Raw genomic sequence first — 19,894 nt, forward strand, 5'->3', positions numbered from 1 at the left:
CACTTTTTTTCAGGTTAAATTATACAAATGACACTATCACAAAGTATGTAAATGCAAGCAATCAAAAAGTATTATCACGTTTTTTTTTATTGCTTATATGGGTGGAGGAGCTCACAGCCCACCTGGTGGTTACTGGAGTGGTTATTGGAGCCCATAGACATCTACAACGTAAATGCGCCACCCATCTTGAGATATAAGTTCTAAGGTCTCAAGTATAGTTACAACGACTGCCCTACCCTTCAAACCAAAACGCATTACTGCTTCACAACAGAAATAGGCAGGGTGGTGGTACCTACCCGCGCGGACTCACAAGAGGTCCTACCACCAGTAATTACGCAAATTATAATTTTGCGGGTTTGATTTTTATTACACGATGTTATTCCTTCACCGTGGAAGTCAATCATAAACATTTGTTGAGTACGTATTTCAGAAGAAGAAGAAGCGACTAAGTTAAATTTTTAAACTAATTAAATTTTAAAGTACCTAATTAAATTTTTTTAACTACACGAATCTCATAACTGCTGAATTCATAAATATATTTTTAAAATCCCTTTTTTTGTTGATGGCTAAATATCACATGATACGAGATTTGACGGGAACCACAAAACATTCAAGCGACAGTAAAATTAGTCTTAGATTAATAAGACCGGGAGCAATTGAAGCAGAAAATTCGGGTGATTCCAAAAATAACTAATTTTACGTATTTCTGTCAATTATACAAGATTGCTTTTCAACCGTCGATATAGAAGATACGTAGGTAAAGGTAGGAGTTTCTCCTGTTTCGGGTATTGGATACACTTACGAAACAAGAACGAATATGTACATTCAGATCCCGAATACCAAATATCTTTCATAAAGACACTACTCGGCGGGGGAATTTAACCGAGACCCCGTGTTTTGGTAATTATGGTCATTTCATTTTAACCATTATCATATCGATCGTATGACAACATTACAACAACAGTTGGACAACGAGTATTGACAACGATCCTAAGGAAGGACAGGTGCACTTTTCCAATTGTAAGTCAAATGGTGTTGGTTGTACACACCAATATAATAATATTGACAATCATAATAATGAAGGTGATCCCAGTTTACTTAGACTACAGCGCCGCCGTTTGGAACTATGCCAATAATGTCGTCAAATGAACGATGCGTTCAGAAGTTCTTGAAACAGTTCCACGAAATGCCAGTAGATGGCTGCGGTTTTCGAAACTTGTTTTTATTTCTTATTACTTATACAGCTTACTATTATGAATATATTAGATAATTTTGAAACAATTTTTGAATAAAGCGATAATTTTAATTTCCTGTATCATTTGCGTGTACTATCAGTCACGAGATGTTTATTATCTGTCTTAAATGTGGGTCAAGGACAAGTTAAAAACTTACTTTGTCATTTTCTCGGACTATTATTGTGTTTAATTTTATAAAGAACAAAATAATGTTAAATGTATGTTTCAATAGTAACTCTTAGTTCACATTATGTATCCATTTCAATGTTGTAGTCACAATAAAATTTCAATTAAAGTAGGTAGGTAAGCTTCTAAACTATTATTTATTTTCATTGCTGGTAACATTCTAGAGCTTATTTTGGGTCATTCGCGTCGCTTCCAACTTGTACTTCGTTTGGATTTTTGTAGAGGTGCCTTTCTCCTAAACTTGCAACATAGCATAAAATATATGTTTTCATTTTCATTCACTCAAGAAAGCTGGCGGGTGTGCAAATGCTCAATTCAAGTGAAAATTAACACGATTTAAACGCAACCCTGATAAAATATTCGTATTCATTTAATGCAATAGTCAAGGTAAGCATATAATAACATTAGTTGACTGGTGTAACGTTACTGATGTGCTAAATTATGAACAAGACTTTTCATCTTGAAAATTTCCACTCTGTGAACTTTCAAGGAAGTTTCTAAAAGTTTCTTCGTTGACTTAAACTTTTTCGAAGTTGCGCATTATGTTCCTCCACGAGATTGTGTCATAATTGTGTCGAGAAAAGTTCGTTCAGAAAATAGTAAAACTTAGAATTTTCGTCGCCATTTTAATTTTTTGTCGCGCTGGAAAAGCGGCCATTTTCTTTGTGCCGCGTCGTTTACGACTAGTACGCGGTCTCAAAAGTTAATTTAGTTTAAGTCAAAGAGTGATCTCATCCCATGTAGTGATTTGGTGAGACATTATACTTGTGTCGCAAATAGTGAGAACTGTATTGTGCTTGTGTTGTGAAATCAAAATTTTCCAAATTGCCCTAATTCCTGTGTGGTGTTTAGATAATTTCTGGAAGTGGAGTTAATTTAGTGACTTTGTAGGGCCGGTGGGCGCGGTGAGCGGCAAGAGGGCATAATGGATGACGATCAACAGTTCTGCCTGCGGTGGAACAACCATCAGTCGACGCTGGTTTCAGTGTTCGACACGCTTTTGGAGAAGGGCATGCATGTGGACTGCACCCTAGCAGCCGAAGGACAGACTCTCAAAGCGCACAAAGTAGTGCTCTCGGCATGCAGTCCCTATTTCGAGGTCGGTACTGAATCTAGGTCAAATTAATCGTAAGTTGCGCGAAGAACGGCGCAGTTTTGCTCTAATAAACATTCGACTTGTTTCGTTTTAGCTTTCATGTTTAAACGATTAGGTTGCTCACATCGACCACATAGATGAGTTGGCAACAGAAAGTTGTCTCAACCACTTTTTTGTACTTGTTTTAAATTGCACCTAGCCAAATATCAACTATTATTAATCATTATATGATTTCTGTCGCAATATCATCAAATTGGTTTAACTAAGTGTGTGTTACTCAATCACAGAAGAAAGGCGAAAACAGAGATACAAAACAAATGAAAAAATATTGGTTTTACACACTAAAATATGATAAATAAACACAAAGAGTGTTGAAATTTTTATGTTTTGACCATTTGTTATGCCTCAATAAGAAATCAACCCTCATTTTAAGTATATTTCTACAATTATAAGACTCACTATTGCAACACTTGCATGACTACAAAATGAAAACATTCCAAAGGTTTCATACAAAATAAATAGCATGATCAGTGTGTTACTTGAAAATTTATACATAATTTGAATTGCACAAAAACAGACTGAAGTTTCTGAAATATTTTGTCGTGTTAAAAATACTGACCAATGTGCTCTTGCACAGAATAATAATTGAGATGATGAGTTTGACCTCATTTGTTCTAAATTCATAATAATAGGCATCTACTTTTACTGATTTCCTGGATCTTAAAAAGCCATAGTGAATTATATTCTCAAGTGAGCACCTAATAACTATACAAATTGTTATATTCGATGGATAAACTTTGTTTAAAAGCATTATCCTAGGGTTTGTTCTGAGAATCCTTTTTTTCATAACATATTACAATGAAATCTTAAATCCCTTGGGAAGTATCCTATACCTACTTATCAAAGCACAACCTACATCAATGTGCATACGGATACATTAATTCATAAGGCACTTATTTATTTAGTATTTATTTGATCATTTTGGTGCAAATGAGTGATTGTGTGCTATTGATTGATTGATAAATCTTAATGCTAATTCATTGATTACTACCATTACTTATTTTTAATTCATCATTATTTATCTTAATATCTACCTGCTTGTTTTTTGCACTTGAACTATGTCAGAACTCAAATTAGATTTCTTTTAATGTTCAAAGTGACGTCATAGTAAAATATTAAAAAAAGAAACTGAAATTAAACAGTTTTTGTGCAAAAATGCATAAATTTTAATGATTTATGGGTGCAATGATTTTTACTACTACTACTTTTACGACTACTATGTTAGAAAACGACAATTTATAGTTCAAACTCCAGTAATTATTTGCAATAGTTTGTACTTTCCGTTGATATGAAACTAGTGTGCAGATGTGGCATGAGCAGTAAGATAAAAACTAGGATGCTCTGGCTTATTCTTCATACATCTCAAACTTTGCTGCATTCAACTATTACTTGTACAAATGTGTATGCAAAATAAAATCTCATCGCCATGATTTTTTTAAACAAGCTCCAATATTTTTGGAGACTAATGAGCTGTGAAATGTAATATGTTAATAGAGCAGAATAGTTAATAGACCTACAACACAACTTATTTACTTATAATTGATGACTAGTGAAATAAGTGGGAAAAGGGAAATACTTCTGGTTATAACTATATATACTATATATATACTAATGTTGGTTTATTTTTGTGGCTCTTTTACCACACTAATTACACAAATTAAAGATCGATACTTTTCAAACTGAAGTAATTAAATACCTTAATACTTATATAAAAGTAACAAAATGTATTCGCAGAGTTTATACAATTGTTTGTTTGTTCTTCAGTTTTTGTAACATTGTTGATGCATAATTTAATTGGTTGATTACATCTGATAACATCACCCATGTTTTGTTTTTCTGTTTATTATTAGCATAATAACTTTATCGGAAGTCTTATATCTTGTTCCAGAGTGTGCTATCTCAACAATACGACAAGCATCCAATCATAATATTAAAAGACGTAAAATATGCGGAGCTACGAGCCATGATGGACTACATGTACCGTGGCGAGGTGAACATTTCACAAGACCAGCTCGCGGCTCTTCTGAAAGCAGCCGAGTCTCTGCAGATCAAAGGTCTCTCCGACAACAAGCCGTCGAGGCCGCCCTCGCGCCCGCAGCCGACCGCGCCCGCCCCCGCCGTGCCCGCGACTGCGCCGCCCGCGCCCCCCGCCCCCCTGGTGCCGCCGCTCGCCGCACGGACCGCTTCGCCCGCGCCGCTGGTACGTCACAACCATCTTGCACTACTATTTATCAGCTATTACTATTGCAATTGATATTGAAAACAAGAATGGTAAGACCCATGCAATAATTGTCTGTCTGGTCAGTACCACATATGAATATCAATTCTAGATCACTGTTCATTTTAAATATACTTATAAGTTTTTTTATGTATATATGTTGTTGTCTCAGGGTCGCGACGCGAGCCCCGACAGCCGCGAGGGCTCGCTGAGTCCGTCCCGGCGCCGCAAGAAGGCACGGCGCGGGTCGGGCGCGGCGCACAACGGCGCGTCTCCCCCTCCGCCCCCCGCGCCGCTCAAGGACGAGCTGTCCCGCGCCGACACCCTGGAGGACCTCACGCTGGACGACGAGCACCACGACGACGCGCCGCCGCCCTCCCACAACGACGTCGTGCGCAGTCAGTACACTTCCTGCTATTTGTCCTCTTTTTTTCCAACCTAAGCTGATGGTCTAGAGACCATATGAGCGTCACCGGGCTAGTAGGTGAGCTCACGAGGTCAGGCCCTCAACTTGTTTACTTTTTAATAACGACATTTTGCTCCTCTCCATTTTTGAAATCTTTGATGACAACAAAACTGTCAAAACTGTCAACTGACAAAAGTAATTGTCAAGTTATTTTCGTTTTTTTTATTTTATTTAATGTCTCTTCATTTCCGGTATGTAACTTTTAATTAAAGTGTTAATGATTAAATATTAATTATGGAATTAATATGTTGTGTTAAATTGAATTCAAACACAAAGATAATAAACAATAAATAAAAAACAATATCCAAAAATTATCATTGAATACTAAATCATTTCAATGCAGCAGGCAACTAGTGCTCTCCTATTCACATGTTGACCTTACAAGTTAAATTGACTATATCCGGTCAATATAACGATCGTCGCCGCGTGATGCTACAATCGGTAGGGACACTGAACCGAGTGTCGTCAACATGTGGTTGAATGGCAATTTATACCATTGAAACAATCTTAGGGCTCTTATCTAAGACGAAAAAAATAAAAACCTTGTCATTAAAAAAAGTATAATAAATTATACTCTTCCTATCTGCACACTTACATCTTCACGTATTTGAAGACACGCACTCGAAATACATGAAGATGAGAAGATTTTACTGGCGGTAGGACCTCTTGTGAGTCCGCGCGGGTAGGTACCACCACCCTGCCTATTTCTGCCGTGAAGCAGTAATGCGTTTTGGTTTGAAAGGTGGGGCAGCCGTTGTAACTATACTTGAGACCTTAGAACTTATATCTCAAGGTGGGTGGCGCATTTACGTTGTAGATGTCTATGGGCTCCAGTAACCACTTAATATCAGGTGGGCTGTGAGCTCATCCATCCATCTAAGCAATAAATAAAATAAAAACACCTAATCAAACCCAACAGGCTATTTAGAGCTTAGAGCACAGCTCTATTATTATCTCTATTACTCTATTAATCACGAATGTGTATTGTCCACAGATTTCCAATGGCACATGGAGAGATCTCAAGACGAAATAATGAACTCGAGTGACAACGCCCGGGAACAGCAAGGTAAGCCCCGCGGCGCTGCGTCGTACCGCACGATTCGAAACTGACATTCTGGGACAATTAATTTAACGTTTCCATCTCCTTGCATTCCGACCAACGTAAACGTGAACACAGATAAATTGATGGTCCCAGAATTACAAGGAACGGATGAAATGCGCAATGTCTTCCCATAATTTGAAATTAGAACAGTCATTGCTTAAAATAATCTATTTATAATGATATCTATATAAATATTATATTCAATGACAGGCGGATACGAGAGTGCAAGTGTTTTCACATGTGAAACTACAACATATTATTAATTACTATCTAATTCTAATATTATTATAAAATACTAATCTTTACAATTTATACCCTCCTGTACCGATAATTTTATAAGTTATTCCAGTGTGACAGGTAAAAAAAGGTTTGGTAAAAAAGGTTTTTTTTTCGTTATGTAGCCTTTCGAAGGTGAGGTAATTGACAAGGTAAGTATTCAAATTTTGATTATTTTAAAACGTATCAGCTTATGAGTGTGAAAGATGGGTCGTATTTATAATGTAGAATAATCGCATGCGTTAGTGGTATGTCGGCCGCACAGAATAACTCGGTTACCGCCATTTTATTTCGGTTTTAACGCTAACATTGTGGATTGGATGGCAAATTATAATAATATATTATTGGTAAGTAAACATTTACGTATTTATTTGAAACGTTGCATAACTTTATGTAGTGATGAATAGAGATATATTATTTGTTGGTAACACGCACATTATTACACACCATTTCACCCACATTTTTGGGTTATACACGGTAACGATACGAGCCGAAACGTAGTTTGAACCGTCGGGCCACGAACTCGCGATCGCTCGAGGCCAGCGCGGCCGCCGGCGTGGCGCCAGCGCGGCGCCAGCGGAGCGGACCGACCACAGCGCAGGTAAACCCGTTGAGCATTATACTGGCGACGTAGTTGGTTATGTGGCTTATTTATCTATTATTTATTATTTCTTTTTTATTATTTGCATTCACATGTGATTTCACTGCAAATGTCTTTTCTTAGCAATTCATGTTTTAAAATCTCGACTGTGTACGTCCGTCGACCCGCGCATGTTCACGACGGTAGGACTTGACGTTGGCCATTTAGAAGCATGTTATTATATTTTTTCGTGTTTATCATCGTTCCTAGTGAATGCGCATTTCATTTAAAAAAAAACAATATGACGTAATTTTACAGCGTGTAACGGAAAGGCGATGAAACAGTACCAAACAGAGTGATCGAGGCGATTTGTTTTAAATGTGAACGAAACATCAAAACTAAATTTCCTCTTGAAACCATCCCTGCTTGTGTCTCCGCTTAATCTGCTTCATAATTCTTAATCCGATCATTTCAGCTATACGTCATGTTCCAATAATGATAAAAAATAAATTCATTATATTTTTCCGTGTACTTAACACCTTCACTCAAAAGCGTTACTAACACAATGCTGCTGCCATAATTATTGTGCTTTTATTATTTCATATTCCAGCTATCGTTTTTGAACTAACTAGCACTACTGCTGCATACGCAAAAACTCCTTTTCCATTAACTCGTGGCTATCTTAAAAACTTCGAGGTACCAATAGAAAACCAAAGCGACGTAAATGCTATTCATAAAAAAATGAGAAAGAAACCGCATATGAAAAAGATGCAAAAAGGAAAAAGAAAAATTCAGAAAGATGGGGTCGCTTGCGGAGACAAACTACCCAATGATAAGGACAGGAGATACGTGTGCTCCATTTGCAAGCAGAAACAGTACAAGTACAGGAGGAACAAGCTCCGGCACGAGAAGTACGAGTGCGTGACGGGCCCGCAGTTCGGCTGCGAGAAGTGCGGGAAAAAATACTCACAGAAAAAAACACTGATGATGCACGTCCTACAGAAACATCCCGCTTGATTACGGACGCCGTTTATTGTTTGCTTTTTATTTTTGTTTCATAAAACATGAATTGTTAAGAACAAGTCATTTTTATGCTGATCGTTTTTAGAAGTTGAATATTTTTGTTACTTACTTTAGTTTATGCATAGAAGGGTGCTGTTTTTTTTTTCTTTTAAAGATTTTTATTTTTAAGTTTTCGAAATCTATATCGCTCATAAATCAAGGAAATAATATAAATATCACTTGTGAGCAGCTAGCTACATAGCCAGTTACTGTTTTGTTTTGTAAACATTTTTTTTTATATTTCAATATATTTTGTTACGTTGCCATTTTGGTTTTTATTTGCGGAACCGAACAGGCTCGTTCACCCGGGCAGAGCGGAAGACGGACTGTATTCGGGCTTTCTCTATTGCAGGTCGGAAACCGACGACACCGAGACAGAGTATCGTCACGCGAAGTAAAAAAGTAATGGAAGAAAGCGGCGCCACCACCCTCGCCATACTCAAGAACGTGAAGTCTCCTCCCGCGCCGTCTCCTCCCCCCGCGGGCGCGCCCCCCGGTGCCGTGTGCCCCCCGTCCGCCGCCGCCTGCCCCTCGCCCGCCGACCTCGGCAAAGAGAACGCCGCCCGGCCCGCCGCGCCCAACCCGCCCCCCGCGCCGCCCGCCGCGCCCGCCGACTCGCGCTACAACATCTTCCCGCGCGCCGACCGCGTGTCGCTGCCGTGCGCGCAGTACAAGACCGACAAAGGCTACAAGTGTCCCAACTGCCAGCGCTGCTACAACGCGCGCAAGAACCTCGTGAGGCACGTGACGCTGGAGTGCGGGCGCGACCCGCAGTACAAGTGTCCGCACTGCGCTTACAGCAAGCACCGCCGGAACGAACTCAAGAAGCACATTGAGAAGAAGCACCCCGGCCACGCGCTCGCCGTCAACTGAGCCGCGCCGTCCGCGGCCGAACCACTAGTGCCTTACGACGATACGACGTAACTTGGATCTTCCTTTTAGATTGTATTCGAATTTTATATTATTATGATCTTTATACGCTTATGAAGTATGAATCGATGATATTGGACATTTTAAACTATTAAACGCGATCAAGATCTCTTCAGCGTTTCATTTCCGCCGCCCTCCGCGTTCCCTCGTTTTATGGGAAGATGGCCGCTCGGCGAGCGGTCGCCGGTCTGTGCATGTCTGCATGAACTTAGACGCTTCGCCTCTTAAGAGATCTAACTGAGTTTATTTTAATATTTTAGTACCGTAACGCATTTCTTTGGTTCCTTAATACGATTGAGCCTCCTCGGTAGCATTAACAAAGTAGGCAGTTGTGGCGCTTGGTCGTTGTCCGTTTGCATCAGGGCCGATGTGTTCGCAGAGGCCGGCAAGGCGCTGCCGCCGGCGCTGCTGTCGCTGCTGAGCGTGCAGCGCGCGCTGCAGCTGGAGTACGACGACACGGACGACATCGTGCTCAGCGACGAGCCGCCGCCCGCCGAGCCGGCGCGCCAGTTCGAGTGTCGGCACTGCGGCAAGCGCTACCGCTGGAAGTCCACGCTGCGGCGCCACGAGAACGTGGAGTGCGGCGGCAAGGCGCCCGCGCACCAGTGCCCGCACTGTGCCTACCGCGCCAAGCAGCGCGGCAACCTGGGCGTGCACATCCGCAAGCACCACACGGCCGAGTGGTGTCTGTACGCCGGCAACAAGATGCGCCGCAACAAGAAGGCGCTCGCCTGAATGCACCAAAGTAGACCCCGCACCAAATCGATCCTGCGATCCTTATTTAAATTTACGATTACGTTTTGTTTTTTGTTTAGTTTGATAACGACTTTAATTAATTCTAGTTCATAGTCGCAACGTGCACATTCCCTGGAGACGGAGACTGCCGGTCTGTTGTTTGTTCGGAGTTTGTGACGGTAGTTAAGACTGAGTCGCAGCGGTCGACGCCCCGAGATGCCGAACGCGTCCACGGTTCCACGATTTCAATAACAATTTCGAAACTCAACGTACCGCCGATAATTCTGTTTTTGATTCCAAAGAAATTTTAAATCAGAGAGGCCAAGTCTGTCTCCCCGTCAATATTTTTTTTAATCGGCAAGAAACTGAACACCTCGGGGCCGCAAATCATATTCCATTCAGTTATCTCGAATTTGCTTAGCGTTAATTACCTACCATTCCTAAATGGGAATAATTCCAAAATTATTTAGTGCAATGATATTAAGATGTAATTAGTCGATATTTACTTGTTACACCTGTTAAAACAGGCTTTTCTATTTTACCATTATTAGTTGTATAATTCCCACCACGGGTAGAATAATTTGTTCTCTGCTTCCAAAGTTTGTAAAGATTTAGTTATCCTGACACGTTTTTTTTATTGTTCTCGTTTATAATTTATTATTAAATATTGTTTATTTTCTAATTTATGATACGGGGACCACTACCTTGTCTTCCTAATTGTTTTCTGTAGCAAACCCAAAGTTTTATTATTTTAATGTTGTTTATTTATTAGATTAAATAATGAAGGACCAAGACGTCCGCGTTAAGAAGTAAGGTCGTCTGTACCGACTTAGATAAGTGAAGCTCATCATTAATGTGCCTACAATGTTACCTGTAGTTATAAAAGTTAAAAGATTTATGATATATTATTATATACATATTCATGTTGATTTTGGTATTACATTAAGGGAGAGCTGGGAACGGATGTGTTCAAAAATATATATAAAAGACATATTTTTATTATAAAAGCTGATATTTGACATGCAATAACATATTCATATCGACTGTTGATATTTTTGTTAAACTAGAATAAACAAAGCTATTTGACCAAAGTCAGTATTAGTTTTATAAAGTGATGATAAGAAAATATATTTAAAAAAGTTATATATTTGTTGTTAATATATTCGAGTCATTGCTATATTTATATAGAGAATTTATTGAATTGCAATAATTCCGTCATATCATGTTATGATAGCGGTTAAGGTACTGATATATGAATATTTGGATGTTAAACTTTACATTGTTTGTTAATGTTATTGAAAAACTAGTTAATTGATTAGTGTGATTTTTATATGCATATATTGGGGTTTATTCGGTAGAGAAGTTAATATCAAATATAGTTTTAGTAAATAAATTTGGCATGTGTTTTAATTACCTTTTGTTCCGGGCTCGCGTTTCTGTTGGCAATAATGTGCGTGTTGGCGGTCGGTAAGTGGGTTCGGTCGAAGCGGACCCGACACTCGTTAACTAAAGCATGTCGTGGCATGGTCCGGCGAATGAATTCCTCCGCTTGCATTTTCTACTTTAGCATGTTCGTTCACTGATTTTCTTTTCCGTTTCGTTCATACTAATATAATGAATAATTTCAGGTAGAAGAAAGCCCGTGGGTCGGGAGATACATTTCATTAACAATCGTGTGACTAAAACCGAGCCGGTGGCGCCCGGCGGCGCGGCGCCCGACGACGATCTATCGAGATTTGTTGCAAAATTTCGATCGACGTTCGTATTTTCATTTCAGTTCAAATAAATGTTATGATTTCTTTTTTTGTTCTTTTTTTTACTTTTCCTTTGCAAAGCTTCTATTCATCACAGCACTCGGTGGAACACTGACACGTAGATTTTTATATATTCGTGTAGCATATATTAATGTATGTATTGACATTTAATATGTATATGTTTCGTGTTATATAATATGTATGTGTATGTACGTAGAGTAGGCAGACGGGAGTGTGTTGTCCCAGCGAGTGAGCGCGTGGCGGTTTCAGGGTCGACGGGCGGCGGAGAGGACGTGTCGTTCAGCCGCATCGGGGGCCTGTCGTGGGAGCAGTGGTCGGCGCGCCTGGCGTTGCCGCTGGTGGCCGGGGTGGCGGGGGTGGCGGGGCTGCGGACCCCGGACCCCGGGTTCGCGTGTCCGGACTGCGGCCGCCTGTACAAGCTCAAGTCGTCGTTGCGCAACCACCAGAAGTGGGAGTGTGGCAAGGAGCCTCAGTTCCAGTGCCCCTACTGCGTCTACCGCGCCAAGCAGAAGATGCACATCGCTCGTCACATGGAGAGAATGCACCGCGACCTGCATCTCAAACCGGATCAGTACATTAAGCAGGACAACGTGGACGCTTGTACCTAGCCCCCCATCTCGCTCGGTTTGTGTCCCGATGTGATCTGTAGACGTAGCGTACCTAGAGATGATATATCTTGTGATAGTGTCGCGCCTCGCTCGCGCCCGGCCGTGTCGGGTCCGTCTCTGCGACTATTGCATTTATCCATTAAGCTAAGTTCGTGATTTTGTAGTTACGATTTTACACTTTTAAAAATATTATATTTTTGTAAAGCATTTAATGTGCAAAACGATCATTCCTGAATTTACGATTAATTATAGTTTGATGATGGAATTGTATTTTTGGTCGTTGTGGTCGATCCCGCCCGTGCGCGGCCAGCGGCGGGAGAGCCCGCCGTGCACACAAACGACGTAGCGCCTTGTGAGCAACTCGTGTGTCTACATACATTAGCTGTAATAAAACGAAGCTATTTTCGCTTAGTTAGCAAACTCTAGTTCTTTGCCATAAATGCATGTTCCAGTATATTCGTAATACTCATAAGTTAATGTTTTATATCGATTTTTTTAATTTTTAGATCTCTTTACATCTTATGCATTTATTTTAATTTAAGAGTACTCTCTGCCGTGTATGTTGCGTGGATCAAAATATATAAATAAGTTCCTTTATGTTGATTATGTTTTTGTACTATTGATGTTATAATATTTGGGGCCAATTTAGAAGTAAACTTAGGGGTTAAACAGTGCCTTAGAAATTTGTTGAGACGGAAAGATTTTTATTCACTGCCAGTTAAAGGTGGATCGTTACTATAACACGTGAGACTCAAATCAATCTTCCACGTAATCTTAAGTATTTTATACACATTACCATTTAGATATTACTTTAAGTTAGGCGCGAAGGTTGTTCTGTGAAATTGCTTTTCCGCAGTAAGTTCTCCACTCGACACTCGACCCTCGCTGCGAGAGAGCGGCTTCACAGCGACCGTTCGCTTAGGTTACTGTCCGTCGGAGTTACCATCTTACAATCAAAATGTATATGCAGAGTACAACCATAACAAGTCTTGTCAGTATAAAACTAAGTGCCTTTGAAACGTTAGTCATTAGAATTTAAATATTTCAGATTATAACTATTTGAAAATTACACATGGAACCATAAATGCAAAAATATACTAGGTTGTGATTTAAAAAAAAACAAATCTCAATGTTCCCGCTCTAGACATGTCGAATATTATAGAGTAGATTATGCAGCAGCTGTGATAAGTAATATTTAATTGTAATACTAATATTGCCTGGTTTTATATAACACGTCATATCATTAAGTATAGAATCTGGAGACTCATTAGACGAAACATGTTAGTTTTATATTTAAATTGAATTTTACGAAGTACAATGTTATTTGTCACAATATTAAATTTGAATTTTAGCATTTAGTATGAGCGTGTGATATATTTGAAAAAGTTATTGTTCCCGCCTGTTTTTGTGGCGATCTTGTTAGTTGCACAAATATGACAAGTATTCTTTTACAAATCAGTTAAGAAATGTTGGTTACCAACCTTTTTACAAGTTAGTAATAAAAACCGTTATTAAAATCGGTTAAAGTCAACCTCGCGAAGGTTTAAGAAACATACAGTATCAAATCCGAGTGATGTTACAAACAAACCTAGTTACTATAGGATAAGAAATTACTAAATAGAAATATTAGTAGCTGTTGTAGTTGAAATGTATCAAGATCAATAACGAGTTACAGTGATTTATTGCATTTGATTGTATTTTATAACCTTTTTTGTATTTTAATAAAGTTGCTATTCTCGGTATAAATGTTATTTGTTTCAATTAATTTCAACCGGTGTAATTATAATAAAAATGTGTATTTGGATAATGAAATGTGAAGACTTGAAGTTTTCATAGATTCATTGCCGACCTGCATGCGTGACGGACTCTAGTTGATTATAAATACGGGACACAATGTAATTAATAGCGGCGGTTGCATGTTGCGTAAAGAGGCTAGTATAGATAGTAAGAAGTAGTGACGCAATACAATGGGAGACATGGTGCATTTTCCTGGCTTTGGCACTAGACACGGTGGCGTGGCTTGGCTTGGTGGTAGGCGTAGTTGCACGTATTCATTATTATTTTGCGTTGTATTTCAGTTGCACAGTTGTACACGCCTTATATGTTGGGTTATGGGACGGCCGGGCTCAGCAGCGGCAAGGCCGGGTGGACGCTGTACGAGTGCGTGGACTGCGGCAATAAGTACAAGCACAAGGGCTCCTTGCAGAGACACATAAAGTACGAGTGTAGGAAACAGCCGAGTTTCAAGTGCCCTTATTGCGTCTACCGAGCCTATCAGAAGCACAACCTGTTGCTCCACGAGCGACATCTCCACAAAGATATGCCCGAGAAGGTGGATTTCGTGTCGGAATGACCAGCCGCTCGTGTCCAATGTCAGTAAACTTGTATATTATACGCTGTCCACTAACCGACTTTACGAAATTATTAACGACTTGCTTTACCAGTGATGAACTATGAAAACTAATATGTATTAATTACAGATCTAAACACGACTAACGGAACATTAACCCAACATAGAAGATGCTTTTTATTATTATTTTGCATGGCTGTTTAAACTAATATTGAATAGTAGAAAGGTTATTGAGAACTAGTGGCTTTCAAACTAGAGGTTTGATCATGTTTTACAATAAAGTTAACCCTGTACATAAAAAACGAAAAATCATTCGTTTTCAATAACCGGTGATCAAGAAAAAATAACAAATAAATATTTTTATTTTTCCTTTTTCAGCCCTAACAATTCCAAGGAAGAATTTTTGGACTCTATACTTAAGACATGAAGAATCATCAATATATATGAAGCTGCTAAGAAAAGTACCAAATATGAAACCAGATAAGTCATATCTCAAACCAAAGATCTATTATCTTGCCTTTATGTTTAACTAAATGTTTGATAGACAATCCGAAAAAAACACTAAATAATTGCTATGAGACCTTGACGATTATTTTGAAGTGATAGTAAAGTTAATAAGAATTAGAATTTATACACTTTCTCGTGTTTCGGTATTCGGTGTTTCCGGGGCATTTAAAAAACAATTAACCAGTTATATAAATAAAACATTATTAATAGATTAAATGACACACTTAAAAATTGAATTACAAACTCAAATATTTTCATTGCATTATATGCCTAACATGAAAATATATTTTTAAATAATAATGAATTCTATTTTAATGTCTTAATTGATTTATTACTATCGACGTGTAAAACTATATACCTACGTAGATATGGAACGGCGACGTGAAACTAAAGTTATTACAATGTTGGGGTCATCATCATTACCGTATCTTCGGATAATAGTCGGGTAGACTATTATCATTTAAGTTCCTAAACCCTTGTAAAAGTTCGGGTACAAAATTAAATTTATGAAATTTACTGAAACAATAGCGATCTGAAGCATAAAATTTACCTTGCATTTTTCATCTTCGATGATTATTAAACATAGTAGTGCCGGTTTCACGATCCTAAAAATACAGTTGATCTTTTAAAAGTGTAAATAAATTTCATTCATTTCGAACAATCATATGGAACAAACGGCAGCTAAGTGAATCAGTTCAAAATCTAAAATAGTTCAATTTTCCACATAAACAGAAGAAAAAAAGCAATTACATCTTTAGCTGTTTTATGTATTCAATGGAATTTTAGATTCAAATATGTTTAAATGTATCCAAAGAGCTAAGTAGTATTTGTCGGACAAGTATGTGGAATATGTTTTGCTATATGAAAATCTTTGTTGATATTTAGCATAAGTTCGAATGCTTTAATTATAGGCAATATGTAGATCTCGATGGCTTTTTCAACCAAACACCTATTTATTACAAGCAATAATTTTCGAACTTCAATAACCCTCAACTAAACAACTGGTCTAGTCTGTCAACTTTGACAAACAGAATGACTCACTGGTGAGCTTGCAATTCCTTTGATTAAAATGTTCCTACTACTAATTCTATTAAACTTAATGTATTCAACTCTATTCTCCAACACGTAAAGCCAGGCTGCACTGGCCATCAGCAATCAGTTGATTCACGCATATTCACAATATTAATAGCCTGCCTTATAATGCCATAACAATAAATGATAAATTATATTTTTTCACGATTTTGTATCAAAATGGCCAAATAAGATGATTAACACCGAAATATAATAATAATTATTAGCAGTATAAATTGGCCATGTTTGTCAATAAATAGGTGTTCTTTGGTCCATTTCAAATTTATATACCGCAGTTCAATTATATAATAATACCACAGTTTTGTAAAGTTTCCAAGTCGAGGGGCGAGATCTGTGTGCTTAGTGCGAGTTTTTTAACGTTCTCGATAGCGTAAAAGTTAGCTCATATTTGTATGGAATGGAATCGTTTGCATACGTTTGCCGCTAGGGGCGCTGTTCCAACTGCATACAAAATTGGGTTAACTTTTACGCTATCGAAAACGTTATGAAACTCGCACTAAGCACACTGTTGTCGAATAGTATGGCTCACTTGTATCATTTGTCAAGTTTTAGTGACTCTGGCTGTGTATATATACATTATTACAACAACATGCTTGTCCCACATTGACTACAACTAAAAAGTTACCATTTTAAAACGTTTATTAGAATTAATAAAAAAAGAAAGTTTAGATACGTAAGACTTAACTTTTTTGTTTTTATATCAGAATAAGAGTAGCGCATAATATAAATTGTTATATTTTCTTGTTATTAATGTTTGTTTAGTGTGTGTTCCTTGTTACCAAATTATAAAAATGTAACAAAATATACAAAGTAAATAAATATTAGGTATATCTGTTGAAAGAACAATTTATCTGTTATATTGCATTTGTTACTCTTTACTTTATAAGCTACCTTTAAAGTTCAAAATAAATGAAATGCGCAATATTTTTTACCAAAGAATCTATAATTGGATTCGTAGCCTTAAATGTAGTGCCTTTTAAAATTAAAAGTAACGTGTTAAGTAAATTATTATGGTTATTATTAAGTTTTTATTCTTGTATTAGTTAATTGTTAGAGAATAACGAGTGGATTTTTATCAATTCTTAAATGCACCTCACGGTGTAGAGTTCGATTTTACGATATGAAATTAGTTTAGAATAGACTTTTATTATGATTGTTTAACCTAGAAACCCACCAACAACGTAGTTTAGAAATTAACCTGTCATGTGTTAAGGTGAAACTACATTAAACTCTACACTGCTAAAAATTATCCCGACATCTACTTTTAATCTCATCATTCACTTCATATTATCTGAACTGAAGCTCTGAACAAAATCTACATCTTCGGTATTTTATATACCTAGTGTCACACGTGCTTGCGTGTGTGACACGCCCTTCCTCGCCGAGATTAAAAGTGCTCTCAGCAGCTTCTCTGTGCTGCCATTGCCATTGTTGCCAGTGTTGCCAGTGGCCATCGACGACATAATAATAGCAGTTGGCCACATCGTAGTTCATAATATTTTTTATAGCAAGGAATTTTACAATTTTATTGTATCATGTCTTTGTCGCACATTGGAACGAAATACTTATATTAAAGAGATAAATATTTCAAACGTGCGTTTAATATAGTTTTAACTTAACTTAACTTAACTTGTTTTACATGCAAATACTTATATTTTTGTTTCTAGACGCCAAAGAATGTAATATATCCAAAGATTAATAGAATCATTTTTTGTTTACATATTTAATTTGGAATAAGTATATAAGCCCTGTGTAGTGCCTAATATTGATAATATTAATGTATTTCGATTTAAAAAAATACCCAAGGTACCCTATAGATAGATATTTAATGTGTTCACGTTGAAAATAATTCAGTATTAATCATATCAGTTATATAAATTAAGACAGCAAATGCGATTGCGAATCAAAAGTTTAAATATATTTTTCTTTAAATTTTACCATGACGGTGTAAGGAAACCACTCCCGAAAACGAAAGGGTACTTAAGTACGGCTGACTCACGACTATAACATAAAAATATGTTATATATCTATGTAACTCTACGCATGGAAATACAATAATCAATTGACACGCGCAGTTAACGATTTCTTGCAACGCCGGAGGACGTCCTCCAAATACTATCACTGTACATTTCCAAGTTCACGAAACCTGGGTGCTTAGTGCGAGTTTTTTAATGTTCTCGATAGCGTAAAAAATAACTCAAATTTGTAGGTATGCAGTTGGAACAGCGCCCCTAGCGGCAAACGTTCCAACTCCTTAGACAACGGCAACGTTAAAAAACTCGCACTAAGAACACTGGACTTGTTAAAACGATAAAGCCAAGTATGCAGACTAGTACATATGATTAGCTTTGAAAACGAGAAATGTTTTGTGTTTATATTGAACTAGAAATATGAAGAGTTTCGTCTTGTAAGAGTTCCCATACCTACATGTCATTTTTGGAATCACCAATCAGATATTAAAATATCAAGTTAATAAAAATATAAACAATGTTTGCAGTCTTCTCATACCACAATTTGATTAAATAATAGGACTTTTATGTATTTCATTTCATAATCTAAAAATAACCAGTGGGTGCCCTCGATTATAGATCCAAAATAGTATAAATCCTACGTTGTTGTCCACTGACTGCTTATGTGTTAAACACTAAATGTTAGCTCAGTCATTCGGAATTTATTGTTTACAAATTCGCTATAAAACAATATTTAGTTTATATACAATTTGAAATGACGCCACTTTTAAAAACATTCAAATGGAATAGGAGGCGTACTCAATCTCTTCGAGGGTACTCTAGTCTAAAATGCAGTTAGGAAATAGCAAACACCCACTCTCAAGAGGAGGATAGCCTAATTGCTTAATTTTGGTAATTGTTTTTGATTCGCAAACTGCATCAGCGCTAGTCAGAACAGCACAAAAGAATTAGAATAAAGTTTTGTATTTTTCAATTAAGAGTGTATTGTGTTATCTTTTTAACTGAATTACCCATGTGAATAAATGTTCTTGATTCATTATTAGTATTGTTTATTTCTTGTATTGAATACAGTAATTCTAGTCTTGTTTTAATATGATTAATAATTTTTAACAAACTAAATGACTAAAAATTTACTGTTATTGTACCTGAGTTCCCCTACAAGTTATGCGGAAAAATAAGTTTAATGGGGAAGGCGGTTGTAAGATAAATTGTGAAAGTTTTAGATGGCGTCCATCAGTAGCTTCGTTATTTAGATGAGCTCGGTTCATTTTTAGAAAAACGGTCTAATTGTTTCAGGTGAAATGGATTTCTTCAAAACAATGATACAGAACATGATGCCGTTAATACCAATGAAAACAAAAAATTACTGGTCGCAATACGATATGTCTTATGAGTGTGAGAAGTGCAAGCGTAAATACAGGCACAAGAGCACGTACAGGCGCCACGTGACCTATGAATGCGGAAAGGAGCCTATGTTCCGCTGTCCCTTCCTAGACTGCACATATAAAGCGTACCAAAAAACACACACTGACGCCCATATTAAGACAAAACACAAAATAATGGCGTTAGAGTATAAACGATGATGCAGGGAAACTTACAAGTAGGTACTGAATTTTGTGATATTAAAGATTATATTTGTAAATAAT

The 19,894-nt window shown here is 37.5% G+C and overlaps 1 protein-coding gene across 11 annotated transcripts; it reads left to right on the forward strand.

The window, feature by feature from the left end:
* Positions 1-1,578: 1,578 nt before the first annotated feature.
* LOC114243299 (uncharacterized) lies at positions 1,579-19,890 on the forward strand. 11 transcript variants are annotated; one of them, XM_089731164.1, is made up of 7 exons: positions 1,579-1,808; positions 2,313-2,520; positions 4,466-4,777; positions 4,968-5,193; positions 6,256-6,327; positions 14,408-14,701; positions 15,058-15,197. In XM_089731164.1, the coding sequence occupies exons 2-6, from the start codon at positions 2,347-2,349 to the stop codon at positions 14,680-14,682; spliced, it is 1,059 nt and encodes a 352-aa protein (XP_089587290.1). In that variant the 5' UTR covers positions 1,579-1,808; positions 2,313-2,346; the 3' UTR covers positions 14,683-14,701; positions 15,058-15,197. The 11 variants fall into 11 exon arrangements, with proteins under 11 accessions (XP_089587290.1, XP_089587288.1, XP_089587284.1 ...); XM_089731165.1 differs by lacking the exon at positions 1,579-1,808 and adding an exon at positions 2,032-2,172; XM_089731162.1 differs by lacking the exons at positions 14,408-14,701; positions 15,058-15,197 and adding an exon at positions 19,545-19,890.
* The last annotated feature ends 4 nt before the right edge of the window (positions 19,891-19,894 follow it).

The sequence above is a fragment of the Bombyx mandarina genome, chromosome 11, assembly GCF_030267445.1.
Source record: "Bombyx mandarina strain Sakado chromosome 11, ASM3026744v2".
NCBI lineage: Eukaryota > Metazoa > Arthropoda > Insecta > Lepidoptera > Bombycidae > Bombyx > Bombyx mandarina.

Excerpts from the sequence above, each read along its gene's own strand:
- LOC114243299 (XM_028174734.2), top strand. The coding sequence starts at position 2,347 with ATGGATGACGATCAACAGTTCTGCCTGCGGTGGAACAACCATCAGTCG. Across the intron at positions 5,194-6,255 it reads CCACAACGACGTCGTGCGCA|ATTTCCAATGGCACATGGAG; the intron begins GTCAGTACACTT and ends TATTGTCCACAG. Across the intron at positions 6,328-8,633 it reads CAACGCCCGGGAACAGCAAG|GTCGGAAACCGACGACACCG; the intron begins GTAAGCCCCGCG and ends TCTCTATTGCAG.